This window comes from Physeter macrocephalus, chromosome 7, assembly GCF_002837175.3.
Source record: "Physeter macrocephalus isolate SW-GA chromosome 7, ASM283717v5, whole genome shotgun sequence".
Taxonomy (NCBI): domain Eukaryota; kingdom Metazoa; phylum Chordata; class Mammalia; order Artiodactyla; family Physeteridae; genus Physeter; species Physeter macrocephalus.
This window is the reverse complement of record NC_041220.1, coordinates 49,084,133-49,103,414: the sequence shown is the minus strand read 5'-3', so window position 1 is coordinate 49,103,414 and position 19,282 is coordinate 49,084,133. Positions and strand designations below refer to the sequence as shown.

The window sequence follows — 19,282 nt, the reverse complement described above, 5'->3', positions numbered from 1 at the left end:
AAATCATCTATATCTAAAATAAGCAGTTAAGGGATACACAAAACAATTAGAGGTAAAATATTATACCAAAAATAATAATTGTGCGGGGAGGAGAATACAAATGCAGGATTGCTAAAATGTGTTTGAAATTAAGAGATCAACAACATAAAACAATCATATATAAATACAGATTACTATATAAATACCGCATGGTAACTACAAGCCAAAAATCTATAATAGATACACAAAAGAAAAGGAATCCAAACATAACACTAAAGATAGTCATCAAATCACAAGAGAACAAAAGGAACAAAAAAGTCCTACAAAAAAACCCTAAAATAATTAACAAAATGGCAATTAGAACATACATATAATTACTTTAAATGTAAACGGACTAAATGCTCCAATCAAAAGACATAGAGTGGCTGAATGGATTAAAAAAGACCCATATATATCCCGCCTTCCTGCCTACAGGAGACTCACTTCAGATCTAAAGACATACACAGATTGAAAGTGAAGAGATGCAAAAGGTATTGAACACAAATGGAAATCAAAAGAAAGCCATGGTAAGTAGCAATACTTATATACGATAAAATAGATGTTACAATAAAGACTGTTGGAAGAGACAAAGAAGGACACTACATAATGATCAAGGGATCAATTCAAGAAGATATAACAATTGTAAATATATAAACACCAACATTAGGAACACCAAAATACATAAAGCAAATACCAGCAGACATAAAAGGAGAGATCAATAGTAACACAATAATAGTAGGGAAGTTTTACACCCCAATTACATCAATGGACAGATCATCCAGACAGAAAATCAGTAAGGAAACACTGTGTCTTAAATAACACATTAGACCACATAAGACTTAATAAATACATTTAGAAAATTCCATCCAATAGCAGCAGAATACATTCTTTTCAAGTGCACATAGAACACTCTCCAGGATAAATCACATGCTAGGCCACAAAACAAGCCTCAGTAAATTTAAGAAAATTGAAATCATATCAAGCATCTTTTCCGACCACAATGCTAGAAGACCAGAAATCAACTACAAGAAAAAAACTGCAAAAACACAAACACGTAGAGGCTAAACAATACGCTACTAAAAACCCAATGGATCACTGAAGAAATCAAAGAGGAAATTTTTTTAAAATACCTGGAGACAAATGAAAATGAAAAACAATGATCCAAAATCTATGGGACACAGCAAAAGCAGTTCTAAGAGAAAAGTTTATGGCAATACAAGCTTACCTCAGGAAATGAGAAAAATCTCAAACAACCTAACATCTAAACTAGAAAAAGAACAAACAAAACCCAAAGTTAGTATAAGGAAAGAAATCATAAAGATCAGAGCAGAAATAAATGAAGGAGACTTAAAAAACAATAAAATGAAACTAAAAGCTGCTTCTTCAAAAAGATTTTTTAAAAATTGATAAACCTTTAGCCAGACTCATCAAGAAAAAAAGAGTGAGGGCCCAAATCAATAAAATCAGAAATGGAAAAGAAGAAGTTACAACTGACACCAGAGAAATATGAAAGATCATAAGAGACTACTACAGGGACTTCCCTGGTGGCACAGTAGTTAAGACTCCCTGCTCCCAGTGCAGGGGGGCCTGGATTCGATACCAGGTCAGGGAACTAGATCCCACATGCATGCCACAACTAAGAGTTCACATGCTACAACTAAGGAGCCCGTGAGCCACAACTAAGAAGTCCACATGCCACAACTAAGGAGTTGGCGAGCCACAACCATGGAGGCCAGTGCCGCAACTAAGGAGCCCGCGAGCCACAACTAAAGGAGCCTGCCTGCCCCAACTACGACCTGGTGCAACCAAATAAATAAATAAATAAATAAATTTTTAAAAATAATAATAAAAAATTTTAAATTATGGAAACTAATTTGATAAATAGATCCTTTCTTTGAAAATCTTTTGTTATGAATCTCAGTATATATAAATGAGTGAATGGTGTATTACATCACAGACTAATTTTTTAACCCACCAAGTATATTCTGATCTTTTTTTCCAGAAGTCTTTTATAAAAAACCAAGTAGAACATCTGTAGCCTAATTAAAAGAAACTGTCACTTAACATATTGATGTGTTTTGTTCTATAATTCCTTTTAAAAGCATTTGTTGCTCCTATAGGAAGTAAAATACAGTTGTTTTCCAAAAAAGTGTAAGAGACAAGTTTCTTAAACAAAATATAATCTTTAACATAAAATAAGACTATCCACATGCTCCATAATGTAAAATATTTTCAAACATCTCACAGATATATATTCTAGCAAGGACTGTACTTCATTATCTTTGATTGCCACCCAATAAATCCAGACAATAAACATAATTATTTCTACATCCAATAATAAGCATTGATTCCCAGACCACAGGAGAAGAGAAAACTTCTCCAGGAAGTTGATACACACTTTGCAACTCTCCACTCTTAGATTCCAAGATCCATATCTTCCCATCAATGGATGCTGCTGCCAGCAACATTTCATTGCCATGGTTGTGGTTATGGAAAGTAAATGGTGTTGAATACACCCTTGAAGTAGTTTCAAATTTCCATTGGAGGTGACCTTTCATACTACAACAGTAGATAAAGCAATCATGGGAACCAAAAAATATTTCTTGCTCTGATGCTGAGGTACATGGGGATGAAAAGATTGGTTCATTGGTAGAGAACTGCCAAATCTGAAGGGTGATAAAGGCAAAAATAATTCATTCATCTCATTTCAACAATTCTGTAAAGCTTTTTGAAATTCTTAATAAAATGTGAGAGACGCAGGCTACTGAATGGTAACCATACATAGAGAAAATAATGGCTTTCTCCCAAAAGTAGCACCCTCAGATTAGACCTCTGTCCCAATGGTAAAATCTAGCACAAAACCCACCAGTGTCCTTATTACATAAATTACCGCTATGCATGATATTATGAAGTAAAATTCATTTCGAACCCCATTCAAAAGTTACTACTAATATGTTCAGAGACACTTATTTCAAAGAAAAAACTATTAAGAACTGTATCTTATTAAAAACTGTATCTTATTCTGGTCTCCTAATGGAGGAATAAGGGGGTAAGTAGGCTGAAAGGAAAAGTTTATGTGCAATAATTTAAAGCTTTAAACAAAGAGCTATGAGTTGTGTGTTTACCCTGTAGATATATGCACTGTTTGCTTATTTCAAAGATACGGCAGATTAACCTGTCAGCCATATTTTAAAGAAAACACACAAGGAAGAAAAAACATAAGTCTAAGATAGTGTTTACAAATCCATAGTAATAGCAGTATAGTAAAAGCAAAATAAAAAGAGTGGGTATATTCATGAAATATGATTTGTAATCTCAATTCTGTCCCTGACTTGGACAAAATCACTTTAATCTTTCTTTGGTTCATTCAGAAAAGGTAAAAAAAGGGGTAATAGCATTTGCTCCTTCTTTTTAGAAATCCAAAGGTGAGAATATATTCAAATTACTTTGTAAATAAAAAATATTAAGTGAACTTAATAAAAGATTTCATCACAAAGTAATTGTCACACAGAACAAAAGAAACTGCTAGGCTATGAGGGGTGAATGTAGAATAAAAAGCACCCAGAGTCAACTCTAGCCAGCAATGGGCTAACTTATGTTGGAGCTAGTACACTCTCAAGTCCACAAAATAATCCCCAAAATCAAAAACACAGAAGTTGTGCCATAGTCACTTATGGGTAAAGAAGTAGAGATTATTATCCCAACGAAAGACCTATTATAACTCAGAAGGAGCCTACCCTGCCGATCATGAAGTTGAAGATGGAACTTCCATACAATGTAAATTGGGTTATGTAACAGATTTAGGTTTTCATAGAAAAAGCAGGAGTTTATTTCAATGTTCACAATCGGAATAGAGGTTACAATAAAGTTGGCTAAAAACTGATAACGTTTTTTAAATTGTGAGAGGAGAATGGCAAAAGTAAAACAATGTTTGGATAGAATCTTTTAAATCTATTATAGCGTCATTCAAAAATTTAAAAACCCGTGGTTTGACAATTAAAATAGAATTAGCTTTCAACACAATGGGTCGAATAATGTTTAAAATTTTACTTCAGTTGTCACCAGCTACTATGCCTTTGAGAAATGTAAGTAAAACAGAACTAGAAATTTTTACCTGTTCTCCAAAGTGAGTAAAGCAGAGAAAATTCCCATCTACACAGCCAATACAAATATACTGTAGGCAACACCGTGGAGAAGAAAAGAGTGGCTTTCCACAGGAATGTTTCCAAACTCTCTTCCCAGTGGCCTGTCATGGGCAAAAAGCAATTCACAGCATTTAAATCATTCTACGAATCAACTACCCTTTATAAAATTAACTCATAAATCTCCCAGAGGTAAAGCTATAAACACCAGAAAATGCTATAATGGCATGCTGACATTATAAATGAAGCTAGTACGCATATACACAGCTATAAAATTAATGAGTGCTACTTAATGAATGCTAAGATAAATACTTGCAATAAAACCAGAAAGAAATAACTAGCACATAAACTCCATCCTTAGAATAGACACGAAGTTCCTGACAGGACTGAGAACAGTCTGCCAACTTAAAAAATTGACAGGACTTCCCTGGTGGCGCAGTGGTTAAGAGTCCACGTGCCAAAGGAGGGGACACAGGTTCGATCCCTGGTCCGGGAAGATCCCACACGCCACGGAGCAACTAAGCCTGCACGCCGCAACTTCTGAAGCTCACGCCTAGAGCCCATGCTCTGCAACTACTGAAGCCAGAGCGCCTAGAGCCCGTGCTCCACAACAAGCCACCACAATAAGAAACCCACACACCACAATGAAGAGTAGCCCCCGCTCTCTGCCACTAGAGAAAGCCCATGCACAGCAATGAAGACCCAACGTAGCCAAAAAATAAAAATAAAAATAAAATAAAAAATTGATAAAAGACATACACAGAACTTAGATTTTTCTCTTTCTATACTTCATGTCAGTCATTTTTAATGAATTCTGGTTCAGTAATGTATGGATTATATCTAACTGAAATCTACTTCAAATTTTCAGAATTCAAAGCAAAAAAAAAAATTAAAGAAAAATAGGTAATAAAATCAATAAATATTTTTTTATGCCTACAGGATTTATAGCCAGTAAAAGTCCTCCCAGTGTAGCAAAATACAAGTGATATGGAATCAGGCTCAAACAAGGAGAAGAAAAAACAGTTCCTCCGCATTTCAACTTCCAAACACACTTCTTTTTCTGCAAATAAGAAAGCAAATTTAAAAAAAAAAAAAGAAAAAGAAAGCAAATTAATTGGTTTCTGCTGGTGATTAACAAAATATACATATCCTGTCCCTCCTGTTATGTCTTAATTTTTATTTTTAGTATAAAAATAATATATACCTACTGTGGAGAATCAAGTTAGTATAAAAAGATGACAAAAGCCAATACCCAGAGATTACCACTGTTAATATTTTAGCATTTTCCCTTGTGATCTTTTTGGTACACACACACACACACACACACACACACACACACACACACAGCTTAATATACTTGAGATCATCATTCTGAATATCATACACTTTGTATCTAATTTAGCTCACTTATTTTGTAAAACTCTTTAAATATTACTTTAATGGATCATATCCCATATGAACACAAAATAATTTCTCTCTCTACCTTATCATTGAAAATTGTCTTGAACTAATTGCTTGGTGTTATAAACAATTTGGAAATAGACATCTTCATGCATATATCTGTCCATGTTTCTGATTATTTTGCCAGGATAGATTCCTAGAAGAATGTTACTGAATCAAAGGATATGAAATTGTTACCTAAGGTCAAATTGTTTTCCTTGAAGGCTTTACCTCCCACCATTCTCATCAGCATTTAATGCTACCCTCTAATCCAATAACATTTGCTTCTTTATATCAAAGTTTTAAATTTTCATTCCTTTGATTCTTAAACATATGAAATATTTAAATACATTTACTAGCTATTTCTTCTTTGGGGTCCTGTGCATTTATATCCCTTGTTTATTTTTCTATCTGGACCTTTATATTTTTCTTATTAATTTGTATTTGCTCTTAATTTATCCTTATAAATATTTTAACTCTGTCACACTTGTTTCAAAAACTTTTCCCAACTTATTTCTTTTTAATTTTATAATTCTTAAATTTAAAAATTTTATGTAATCAGTTCTTATTGATATTTTTGTGATTCTTCTCTATTGTCAAGATGGCATTCTACGTTCCTTATATTTCAAAACTGAGTAGCAAATTTATTTGTGAAAATTTGGTAAGGAAGTTAAAATTGTCTTAAGATATTATGGCTGTTAATTAATTAACCCCTTAATCTTCCCAGATCACAAACTTGGGAATAGTTAATACCTGCTCCCCTAGTCACCACTACCTGATAGCTTCACACTCTTCTATTTATGCTTATGGTATGAAATTGATGAAGTGAATTCTTACATATATATCTAAAGCATATGCATGCTGGTCATGAGAGCCAATGTAAAAAAGTCCTGTGGTTGGATCCACAGTTGCTGAGCTTTTGACAGCATCCTCAGTAGTAAACATCCAGTATTTTTCTCCACTATTACTCTTCAGAATATAAACCAACCCATTGTAACAGCCTGTTGGGAAACAAAATACAAAAGATAAGATTTAGATATGTCACTGGAAAATAATTATTTGGCTTAAACCATGACAATATATATTCGATGTTCTTCATGTGTACTTAGGCTCTATGTTTGGCTCGATTTACATTTCAGCAAAGCAGCAACCATTTGTGTAAAAAACCTATTTAGTAGGTACACCTTACATTTTAAAAGTACCATAAAGTGCTTCACTACCAGGAAAACAACGAACATGAGCATGCTGCAGCAGAAAGAGGCTTTGACAGACCTGGATTCAGATCTTGTCATGGCCATCCTTTGGGCAAATTACCTAGCATCGCTGGGCCTAGATTATCTTTCTGTTGAATGTGGATACATCTACATCAGGGTTACTGTGATAATTAGGATAAATGCCCAGTACATAGTAGGTGTTCCAGAAAAGCTAACATTAACAATGACCAAATGTTTATTGACCTTTTACCTTGTGAAGGGTACTACTCTAAGAATTTTATATCTATTAACTCATGTAATGCTCACAGTGAAGTGCTACTATATGCATATATATATTTTTTTATTTTGGCAGTGTTGGGTCTTCGTTGCTGCGCACGGGCTTTCTCTAGTTGCGGGGAGCGGGGGCTACTCTTCATTGCAGTGCACGGGCTTCTCACTGCAGTGGCTTCTCTTGTTGTGGAGCATGGGCTCTAGGCGTGCGGGCTTCAGTAGTTGTGGCGCATGGGCTCTAGAGCACAGGCTCAGTAGTTGTGGCACACGGGCTTAGCTGCTCCGCTGCATGTGGGATCTTCCTGGACCAGGGATCAAACCTGTGTCCCCTGCATTAGCAGGCGGATTCTTAACCACTGCACCACCAGAGAAGTCCCTGGAGCGGTGGACTCTTGATTGTGGTAGTGATTACATGATAGTATGTATCTGTCAAAATATAAAACTGTATACTGAAAAGGGTTTTACTGTATATTATATTAATAACAAATATTTAAAGTACTAAGTGATAGTTAACAACACTGAACTGTATATTTGAAAACTGTTGAGACTGAATCTTAGAAGTTCTCATCACAAGAAAAAAATTGTAACTCTGTGAGGTGATGTATGCTAACTAGATTTATTATGGTAATCATTTTGCAATATACACATATATCAAACATTATATTGTATACCTTAAGCTAATAAAATGTTATATGTCAATTACATCTCAATAAAACTGGAAATTTTTTTAAAAAGAGAAAAAAAGTACTAAGTGACCACCATGTGCCAGAGGCTTTGGGTTTAGACACTTGGAATGCAAACAGTAACCTCAATGAGCTGACTTTCATGGATAGGGATTACTCATGATCATTCACATGTATAACTGAAGTTTCCTGTAGTATAATTTTCAAAATGTAGGTTTTCCAATACAGAAGAATCAAACTCAGATTCAAGTAGATTCTAGCCAGGATAACATAAGTAGGGAGATATATTCCTAAGCACTTAGTCTGAAAAGCTTTGGTAAACAGATGCCATGAGTAAAGTAAAGTAAAACTTGATGTAGTTTGGGGGGTAAAAAGAGAGTGGTAGTTGAGGAGATATTATGCCTAGACCCCCATATCTTTGTAAAGTAAAAGTCACCTACACCTTAATGAAACTGAGAAGAAGGTAGTAGCTAACACTTGTTGAAGGTCACAGAGCTGGTAATAGCTTTAGCGCTAGGTTCAAATCCAGAAACTCTGACCTAAGGCCCACACTGTGAATCAGCATGTAGTTAACTATTATTCCTTGAGCACTTAGTCTGTCCCTAGCAATGTACTAAAGGATTCACAAGCAATTATTTCATTTAATCCTCTCAAAAGCTCTATGATTATTGTGGTAGTTTTAAAATATATCCACAAATTCTTTGATACTCAGAGATATTCAACAGGTGAAGCTAATTCCCCTCCCTCTGAGTGTGGGCCAGACTTAATGATGTTCTTCTAATAACAGAATAAAGCACAAATAATGGTATACAACTTTAGACACTAAAAGTAGTGCATTCCTCCTCAATCACTCTCTTGGGTCACTCACTCTGAGGGAAGTTAGCTTCCATGTTGTGAGGGCATTCAAGCAGCCTATGGAGAAGCCCACGTGGCAAGAAACTGAAGCTTCCTGCCAAAAACCAGCAAAAACCGAAGTCTTCTGTTTGCAGCAATGTGAGAAAGCCATATTAGAAGCAGATTTTTCCAGCTCATCAAGCCTTCAGATGGTTGCAGCCACATGAAAAACCCTGAGCCAGAACTTTCAGCTAAACCCCTCCTAAATTCCTGACCCATAGAAACTGTGAGATAATAAATGTTTATTACAGCAACTATATCCCAATAAATAAATAAATAAATGTTTATTATTCTAAACCATTAAGTCTGGGGATAATCTGTGATGCAGCACCATGTTTTATTTATTATGCCCATATACTCATAAGAAAACTGAAGTTCTAAGAAGTTCAGCAACTCGTTGAAGGTCACAGAGCTGGTAACAGCTTTAGAGCTAGCTTCAAATCCAGAAACTCTGACCCAAGGCCCACACTGTGAATCAGCATGTAGCTAACTATTATTCTTTGACAGCAACCAAACCTACTATACATAGGTATTTTAAATTTAACTTGGCCCTACTAGCCTTATCATATGGTAATTAAATTTAACTCTATAAACCTCAAATTCAGAAACTTACCCACTACAATAAAGTTTCCACACTTAGATACACATGCTGAGGATTCAATGCGATCTCCCAAAATCTGTTCCCATTTCACCTTTCCAGAGTAAAGATCAACTGCCATCATTCTATGAGAATGGGAGCCAATGTACACAGTTGCAGATGACTTATCAACAGCTGGTATTACAACCAGAGGTGAAGCATCCACACATTTGCCTGTGTCTGACCTCCACCTCACATGAAACTCCATTTTCTCAGCCCCCATCACAGATGTTTCCTCTTCAGAAACTTTTGCAATACAGGACATATCTTTTGACTTCCCAATAAGAGCTGGAGGATTTAAGCTTTTCATATTTTGAATGTTAGTCTGTGAAATTAAATCAGAAGAATAGGCTGAAGGGCAATGTTCCAACTTAGTTAAAAACCCAGTAGTATTCAGAGACAAAATCTGACTCCCTCGGCTCAGTGCAATAAAAGCATTGATTTCGTTGTCACGATTTAAAGGCATGACAGATTCCTGATGTAAAGATTTTCCACTGGCTTCTTCTTGATTAACATCGCTGGATTTTCTTTTTGTGGCATAATTCTTGCTAAATGTCAGATCTTCATCTGGAAACACTGTTTGAAGGATGTGATTGTAAATCTCTAAAATAGAACTGCTAAGAATAATTTCCAGAAGCCCAGGTACTGATGTGCCAACAAGGTTTTCAATCTCATTGAGGAGCCGTATGGACTTCAAAGAATCTCCACCACTATTTAAGAAGAGTGACTCATCAGGAACCTTCAAAGGGTCTTCTGAGAGACTCAGAACAGACTACAGATTAGAGAAGTGAGAAATATGGTGAAGTTAAAGATCTAAAACCAAAAGAATTCAGCAGTTAAAGGTAATATATACATGATGGTAACTACATTAATGAGATGAACACAAAACACACACAAAATAAATTTTTTAACACTTAAATTTTAAAATTATTTTCTGTATAGTAAAGCAGACCATCATTATGCTACCAATTTTGTCACAAACTACCCTAGAACTGCAAATTATACTTCCCTACCCATACAATAGGGAATGGAATTATAAAAACACCTGATTTAATATCAGATATTAAAAATATCTGTTATTTCTATAATATGGGAATAATTATTTTCATTAACTTCACATAAACCGAAATTATTTTCCAAGAATCTAAAAATGAAGTGGATATTAGTTTTATCTAGATAGCCTCTATTTTCAGACAAGACTGTACAGTTACATCCTCTTGTTAGAACCCTTTAGAAAACTCTAAATTTTATCTAAGTATACTGACCTGTAAATCATAGGTCATAAAATATATATTTTTTAAAATAAGTTTTTAATTGTTATATACATATATATATATAAATTCCCTTAAGCAGAAACATACATGTTGTTACTGAAAGTTCTTCTGGAATAATTATGTTAAGCCTTTATACCACAGATTGTGGTACAGCAAGATTCGGCTATTTTTTCAACTCTGACAAGTGTTACTGCACTTGACTGACCCTCTTAGGGAAAAGTTATGTCAAGAGAGGTTTTGTCTACTTGTGCCTTTTATGACTACCTCACTTCCAATAAATTTCTATATAGGGAGCTTAATCTAATCTTGCAGTAGAGAACCTAACCCTTATTTGAATACAAATTGAATAAAACAAAGCTATACTACTTAACATCTGGGCAGCAGTAATATTCTTAGAAAATTTTATCAGACTTATTAGGATGTTACATTCCCTGAAGATCTACAACGACCTCTTTATAATAACAAATTTGTATCTTAAAAGTTGTACCTTCCACAAATGATGTAATTTTTCCCAAAGTTCCTCTTTTCCATTGAGTTTACACTCAGACTTCAAGTCCATGGAGTTTAAATAAATCTTATTTAACTCAGAAACATCAATTTTGCCTTAATATAAAAGAGAAATAACAATTTTTAAATTTCAGCTTGACCCCTTCATGTCTTTGTTAGTCACAATGCACACATTTTTCATTGTTAAGGTTAGAAATCCTATAAAATAGTTTGTCATGCAGAATCAATAATCAAGAAGACAGTCCCATGCTACCCAGAATGTAGTGGGTAGCAGATAAGAAGAAAGGAGGGACTTTCCTGGTGGCGCAGTGGTTAGGAATCCGATGCCTGCCAACGCAGAGGACACCGGTTCGATCCCTGGTCTGGGAAGTTCCCACATGCCACGGAGCGACTAAGCCCGTGCACCACAACTACTGAGCCTGTGCTCTGAAGCCTGCAAGCCACAACTACTGAAGCCTGCGAGCCTAGAGCCCGTGCTCCGCAACAAGAGAAGCCACCACAATGAGAAGCCTGCGCACCACAACACTAGTGCACCACAACAGAGTAACCCCTGCTCACCGCAACTACAGAAAGCCCGTGCACAGCAGCGAAGACACAACGCAGCCAAAAATAAATAATTTTTTAAAAAGAAAAAGAAAAAAGGAGAGAAAGCCCACGCGCAGCAACAAAGACCCAACGCAGCCAAAAAATAAATAATTTTAAATAAAAGAAAAAAAAAGAAAGGAGGGGCTAATGTTGCTCTCATTTAAAGAGCTAAAGAAATGGTACTATTTACTGAGCAATAACCACATTCTGAAATATTAAATGAAGATGAAATTGGGAAAGTAATAGAATATGGTTTAAGAGTACATGTTTTGAAGTCAAACAGTCCTACAGAATTTCAACTCTACTACTAACTAGTAATGTAATTTTGGGGAAATTATTTAACCTCTTAAGCCTTATTTTCCACATCAGTAAATGGGAATAATACCACCTACTCACAGGAGTTTCTGGAGATAAAATGAGTTAATTATACAAAGTATTTAACAGAGGGTCTACCACAATATATATTAGTATTACTTATAATAATAAGGATTTAAGTGGCCTTTAAACTAGTTAATACAATTAGTATCATTTGGCACTGAAACATAGCTGCTTCAAATTATTTTACCATGAGATGTAAATGGTAGAGAATCAATCAACACAAGCTCATCCGGGATTGCATGACTTGGAAGATGTTTCTGCAGTTCTTTAAAGATGTAATCCTTTACTAAATCATTTTTGGACACCATGAACAAAATTAATTTTTCCTGATTATACCATGTAACTGCACAAGACTCCACTTGTTGAAGACCTTCAGCAACCTATGAGAGAGATTATCTCAATTTGTCAATAAGGACATTTAAAAACAAACTTCCTAAATACTCTGCATTCAATACAGTCAAATTAAAATCTGGAATTCACTAGAGATTTTTAAAAAATTGTTTCCTACTATCACTATTACCAGCACACAGGGTTCTTAATGTTTTCCAAAAATAATAGCTCCCAGAGCAAAATAAGTCAACTTATTTTCACAGTTATCAAAATACACTGTCACTTATTTAAAAAACAACTCTTCATGCTGAGAATAAAGTGCACAATGAATTATCCATATCTTCTACTGTAATTCATCACTAACACAAAAGTCTTAGGTTTAAATAATACTGACAGAGAACCCTGGAACAGAAAAGTAGTTATGGCTGCCTCTAATACCTACATATATTAATAGATATTTAATATTTAAACAGTTCTACCTGTTGCACAAGTTCAATGTTAAGACGTTTCCCATGACGTTTGATCTGACTGTCCTTTCTTCCCAAGAAAAATATCTCTCCATCTTTTATAGTCACAAAGTCTCCTGTGGCCCTCATTGTGCCAAGTGGTACTGTCATTTCATCATCAAGAAAACATACTCTATTTCTGCCACCTTCACAAGATATAAACAACAATGTAATTTTAAAAATTCATGGAAAATATATTAAAAACCACGAAATCAGAACATCTCCAAAAGCTCAGTTACTCAGTTTCAAAGTTTGAATATTTATATAAAAAGGGGGACTAACTTTTAAATGTTATCTGATAAAATTATATACAATAAGAACCTTAGTAAAATAAGCAAAGGGATGAAACACAATCTAGTTCTAAAAATACATGTGATTGAAAACATTCTTAAAATACTAATTAAATAGAATTTTGGCTATAAACAGAAATACAAACAACCAATTTACAATTTCTAAATTACTTTTATATCTTCTCTTAGAGTATTAGACATTGTTATCTGTAATAATTATGGTAGCTAATTAAATGTTTCATGACTGTGAGGATGAGATTAAAAATTACCATCACTGAAAAGAATACTAGACTTAAGAATAATTAAGGAAAGAAAATAATTAACACATCAGATTTTTTTTCTTGAAAAAAAAAAAAGAAATTATTCCCAATCAACAAATGTAAAACAACCTAAAAATACTTGGCCATTGCCTTCTTGAACTGTGAAACCATTAGTATCTTTGACTTCAACTACTGTTCCAAGCAGTGGAAATCCCAGTTGTACAGGCAATTCACATCTATGAAAACACAACAACCCAAACCAAATTTAAAATTTTTCATTTGAATAGAATATTTACCAGTGTATTTAAATCACATTGTACCAAATAAAGAAAAAAAGTTTTTGTTATAATTCAAAGATTGACAAGAGGAAAAGGTTAGGTAGAAAAGTTATCATGTTATTCATTGCTGTTTAGTTACAAAAACCTCTAGCAGGATCTGTAGCACCAGTTAAAATAAAAAAGGTTCTGGATTCCCAGCTTAAAATTCTAGATAAAAGTGTTTATAAAATATTACTCCAGTGCCTATCAAAAATACTATTTGTGGGCTTCCCTGGTGGCGCAGTGGTTGCGCGTCCGCCTGCCGATGCAGGGGAACCGGGTTCGCACCCCGGTCTGGGAGGATCCCACATGCCGCGGAGCGGCTGGGCCCGTGAGCCATGGCCGCTGAGCCTGCGTGTCCGGAGCCTGTGCTCCGCAACGGGAGAGGCCACGACAGAGGGAGGCCCGCATACCACAAAAAAAAAAAAAAAAAAAAAAATACTATTTGTGTTAAGATAATGGAAAAATAACAGCTTCTCTCTACCCTACCCTGAAGTAACTGAAACCCTTACTTCAAAGTAGAGTTAAGAATTTTCTCTGGTATCCTGTAAAAAGTCGCCCAACTTGATACCTCTGTGATACCATAAACATTAAATATTTGTGTTTTATTGCCTATTCCTCTCCAGCTTTTGAGAACAGTTAATGATGGAAATGCTTCGCCACCAAGGGCCAGTACTCGAAGAGAAGTATTGGTTGATAAAACAGTTGACTTGATAAGCTGAGATCCAAATCTTCTAAGCAATGTCGGTGTTGCCTGTAGATACATTAAAAATAAATTATTTCTTTCCCTTCACTTCTTTAAAAAAAAAAAAACAGAACAACAAACAACACACTGTAGTGATTAGTCCAAAGCTTAACATTTTCCTTGTGAAATGTTAAGGAAATTAACATTAAGGAAATTAAGGCTGTGTTTACTAAATGGCAAATCATATTTGGAAAACTACTGAAGCATTACCTTTTTAATGTGGACATAAATTTTGCTTCAGTAAAAAACAAGCAAATATTAATTATGTTTCATTATGCAGTTTAGACAAAAAAGTTTACAAGGACAAAAATCTATAAAATGAATTTACATTTCCTTTCCCATTATTTCTATGTAGAAAAAGTATATAAAAGTGTTAAGGAAGTGCCTAAGCAAAACAATGAATAAAGATTTTAAAAAATAACTTTATTAATATAATTGACATACAATAAACTATACATATTTAAAGTGTACAATACAAATTTTGAGATATATTATCGGTGAAACATCACCACAATTCAGATAATGAACACATCCTTCAACCCTAAAATCACCTATGTACCATTGTAATTCTTCCCTCCAATTGGACCTCTCCTCCATACAACTGCCGATCTATTTTTTGTCACTGATGATCAGCTGACATTTTCTAGAATTTTATAAAAATGGAATCATACAACATGTATTCTGTTTTGACCTAGCATCTTTTACTCTATGTTCAGTGAGAATACTTTGTGATTCTTGTTGTATATATCAATAGTTCATTCTTTTCCGTCTTAGTCTGTTCAGGCTGCTATAACAAAATACTGTAGACTGGGTAGGTTATAAACAACAGAAGTTTACTTCTCACAGTTCTTGGAGGATAGCAGTCCAAGACCAGGGTGCCAGCATGGTCAGGTTCTGGTGAGAGCTGTCTTCCAGGTTAGACTTCTTGCTGTGTCCTCACACGGTGGAAGGGGATAGGAAGCTCTGTGGGGTCTTTTTTACAAGGGCACTAAATCCCATTCATGAGGGCTTCACCCTCATGACCTAAGCAGTCCCAAAGGCCCCATATGAATTCTGGGGGGACACAAACACTCAGACCATAGGACTTTTTATTCTATTGTATGGATCAGGACTAGCTTTTGAATTTCCATATAAAATTTAGGATCAGCTTGTCAATTTCTCCCCCAAAAAAGTCCATCAGGATTTTGATAGGGACTGGGTTTAATTTATAGGGAGAACTGCAATCCTGACAATATTGAGACGTCCAATCCATAAACATGAAATGTCTCTTCATTTATTTAGCTCTTCAATTTCTATCAACAATGTTCTATAGTTTTCATCGTACAAGCCTTGCTCTTCTTTAAATTTATTTCTATTTTATTATTTTTAATGCTATTGTGAATATAATTATTTTCTTAATTTCATTTTGGGGCTTTTTTTTCTATAATGTAGAAATATAGTTGATTTTGCATATTGATCTTGTACCCTCCAACCTTGCTGAAATTAGTGCTAGTAGTTCCCCCATGTCGTCTGCAAATAGTTTTACTTCTTCCTGTCCAGTGTGGGTGCTTAATTTCTTTCTTCCTTTTTGCTTTATTGCACTGGCTAGAACAACCAGAATAATGTTGAAGAGAAGTGAAAAAGCAAACATCCTTGCCTTGTTCCCAATCTTAGGGTGAAAGCATTCAGTCTCTTATCCAATTATAACGTTAGCTGTAGTCTTTTTGTAGACGTCCTTTATCATGTTGGGGAAGTTCCCTTCTATTCCTAGTTTGTTGATTTTTTTTTTTTTAATCATTGGCATTGGATTTGCCAAATAATTTTTCTGCATCTGCTGACATAATTATGTGCTTTTTGTTCATTATTCTTTATCTAGTATATAGCATCAGTGGATTTTTGGATGTTAAAGCAAATGTGCATTCCTGGAACAAATCCCACTTAGTCACATTTGATGAAATAAAATTTTTAAGGCAGGACAAAAAAAATTTTTTTAACATAAAATTCCCTCTCTGCCCATTTGGGCCCCACTACCCTCGCTTTGGGGTGCAATGTGCATCTGCATTATACATTAACCAGACCACCTTAGAAGACAGAGAAATATCTGCTACATCGTAAAAAGCAAATTTCTCCTCGCACCAACAAGGTAATTCCTTAGAAGATAACATTCCTTTCTTAATCCTGTGACGGGTCACAATGACCCACTACTCGCCTTATATGTGCAGATCTAGACTGTGTAAACTATCAATATGTCACTTTGATGTATAACTCTTTGTCTTGAAAATGTATATAACTGTGCTTTGACTTCTAACAGGCAGAAGGGTCCTCAGATCTTTCTGAAAGACTGTCTCCCGGGTTATAATCCTCAGTTTGGCTCAAAGAACATTCTTTATTTCTTTCTTAGATTGACTAATTAATTTTTCATCAACACATTTCACATTTCCTGAGACTTATTTTGTAGCCTAGCATATGACCTAACCTAGGAAATGTGTACTCTGCATTTGGTGGATGGAGTGCTCTACATATGGAATTGGTTGATAATGTTATTCAAGTCTTCTTTATTATATGCACATTGATTTCTGTCTAGTTTTTCAATGAATTACTGAAAGTAGGGTACTAAAATTTCAAACCATTGAGTCATCTATTTCTCCTTTCAGTTCTGTCCATTTTTGCTTCATGTATTTGGAACCTCTATTTTCAGGCAGATATCATGTTCTTGATATAACAATATACTTTTTTAATTAATTAATTAATTAATTAATTAATTTTGCACCAGGTCTTAGTTGCAGGAGGCAGGCTCCTTAGTTGCTGCTTGCCGGCTCCTTAGTTGCGGCAGGCGGACTCCTTAGTTGTGACATACGAACTCTCAGTTGCAGCATGCATGTGGGATCTAGTTCCCTGACCGGGGATCAAACCCGGGTCCCCTGCATTGGGAGCACAGAGTCCTAACCACTGGCCACCAGGGAAGTCCCAACAATGTACTTCTTTACGTACTGACCATTTTATCGTTATGAAATGTTTTGTTGCTGGTTTTTTATTTGCTTGTTTATTTCTTTGTTTGTAACTTGCCTGGGCTAAATGTGAATTGTCTCCCCCGTATGGTCACTGACGTCACTGCTCAGTTGGCTTTTAAAATAGGTATTTGGGAACTCCCTGGCAATCCGGTGGTTAAGACTCAGCACCTTCACTGCTATGGCCCAGGTTCAATCCCTGGTGTGGGAACTAAGATCCCACAAGCTGCATGGTACAGCCAAAAAATAAATTAATTAAATTAAATACTTTTTTTTTTGGCCCTTGGAAGTGAGAGCTTGGAATCCTAACCTCTGGACTACCAGGGAATTCCCTAAAATACATATTTTTTTTTTTTTTTTTTGGCTGCATCAGGTCTTAGTTGCGGCACACGGGATCTTTTGTTGCGGTGTGCGGGCTTCTCTATAGTTTTGGCATGAGGGTTTTTCTCTCTCTAGTTGTGGCACGCAGGCTCCAGAGTGCATGGGCTCTGTGGTTTGCGGCACGCAGGTTCTCTAGTTGAAATGCGCGAGCTCAGTAGTTGTGGCGCGCGGGCTTAGTTGTCCCGTGGCATGTGAGATCTTAGTTCCCTGACCAGGGATCGAACCTGTGTGCCCGGCATTGTAAGGCGGATTCTTTACCACTGGACCACCAGGAAAGTCCCAAAATACATATTCTTGTTTTCATTTTTAAGTCTTACTTCCTAAGCGTCACCTCATGTCTGCATAGCTCAGATGTCAACCAGTGACTGGACAGATTGTCTGTATAGATGGATCTGTGTGTGGATAGGGGAGCTCATTCAAAGTTAGGTCATTTTCAAGTCTGATCCAGCTTTTATTTTCCATGGGCTCTTTTGTGTCTCTTATGTGCGTGCACATAGCCTCAAGGTCAGTCAGGAATGTGCTTGCCCTCCTCACCATAGCAACATCAGGCTATTGGAGCTGTAGGCCCTTCTTGCTGGCTAGAATGCCACAGATTCCCTTTTCTAAAGCAAAATTCAGCAGTTTTTAAAAACATAAACATATTTCTGTTAAAAAAATAAAACAAAAACAAAACATATTTCAGATAGTTATATGCCTTCAGTTGATTTCTAAAGTGTTGAAATGGTTATTTTTGTCAATTTTGTCCAGCTTTATAGTTGCTTTGTGGGGAGAATATCTGCCAATCTCACTTGGCTATAGCCAGAGGTTACGTGAATAAAAGATTTTAAAATGGCTTCTTTCAATAAAAGCTAAAAGGACAACCTGAATTTTAATTTGGGGAGATTATTTAAGGTCATGGCTTGTCAAACTATTTAAGTAGTAGGATGACCCTATATCCCAGTATGTACTTATTGTTCCAGATTACTGTCTGGGAATTTAGTGCATTCATTCACTCTCAGGATTCCAAGTTTTTGGTAATAAATTACAGTGGTCATACTATTTATCCTGAAATGATCCTAAATCAAGCTCTTAACTGTTCTGCCAAGAGTTTTGGGGTTTTTTTTTTTTAACAAATTTATTTATTTATTTGTTTGTTTTTATTTTTGTCTGTGTTGGGTCATCATTGCAGTGTGCGGGCTTTCTCTAGTTGCGGTGAGCAGGGGCTACTCTTCGTTGTGGTGCATGGGCTTCTCATTGTCGTGGTTTCTCTTGTTGCGGAGCATGGGCTCTAGGCACACAGGCTTCAGTAGTTGTGGCACGTGGGCTCAGTAGTTGTCGCTTGTGGGCTCTTGAGCGCAGGCTCAGTAGTTGTGGTGCACGGGCTTAGTTGCTCCGCGGCATGTGGGATCTTCCCGGGCCAGGGCTCGAACCCGTGTCCCTTGCAT

At 35.7% G+C, this 19,282-nt stretch overlaps 1 protein-coding gene across 11 annotated transcripts in view; it reads right to left on the bottom strand.

Moving 5' to 3' along the window:
• Positions 1-1,901: 1,901 nt before the first annotated feature.
• Positions 1,902-19,282, bottom strand: part of AASDH (aminoadipate-semialdehyde dehydrogenase) — a 34,941-nt gene continuing 17,560 nt past the window's right edge. For 10 of the 11 annotated variants that reach the window (XM_007115942.3, XM_007115943.3, XM_028491818.2 and 7 more), the window contains 10 exons: positions 14,258-14,499; positions 13,558-13,664; positions 12,852-13,024; positions 12,230-12,422; positions 11,060-11,175; positions 9,275-10,070; positions 6,438-6,601; positions 5,098-5,220; positions 4,133-4,264; positions 1,902-2,684 (listed from right to left, as the gene is read on the bottom strand). In XM_007115942.3, the coding sequence (XP_007116004.1) occupies positions 2,295-2,684; positions 4,133-4,264; positions 5,098-5,220; positions 6,438-6,601; positions 9,275-10,070; positions 11,060-11,175; positions 12,230-12,422; positions 12,852-13,024; positions 13,558-13,664; positions 14,258-14,499 (2,436 nt within the window). In that variant the 3' untranslated portion in view covers positions 1,902-2,294. The remainder of the gene's footprint in view (positions 2,685-4,132; positions 4,265-5,097; positions 5,221-6,437; positions 6,602-9,274; positions 10,071-11,059; positions 11,176-12,229; positions 12,423-12,851; positions 13,025-13,557; positions 13,665-14,257; positions 14,500-19,282) is intronic. The other variant, XM_007115941.4, reaches the window with a different exon arrangement.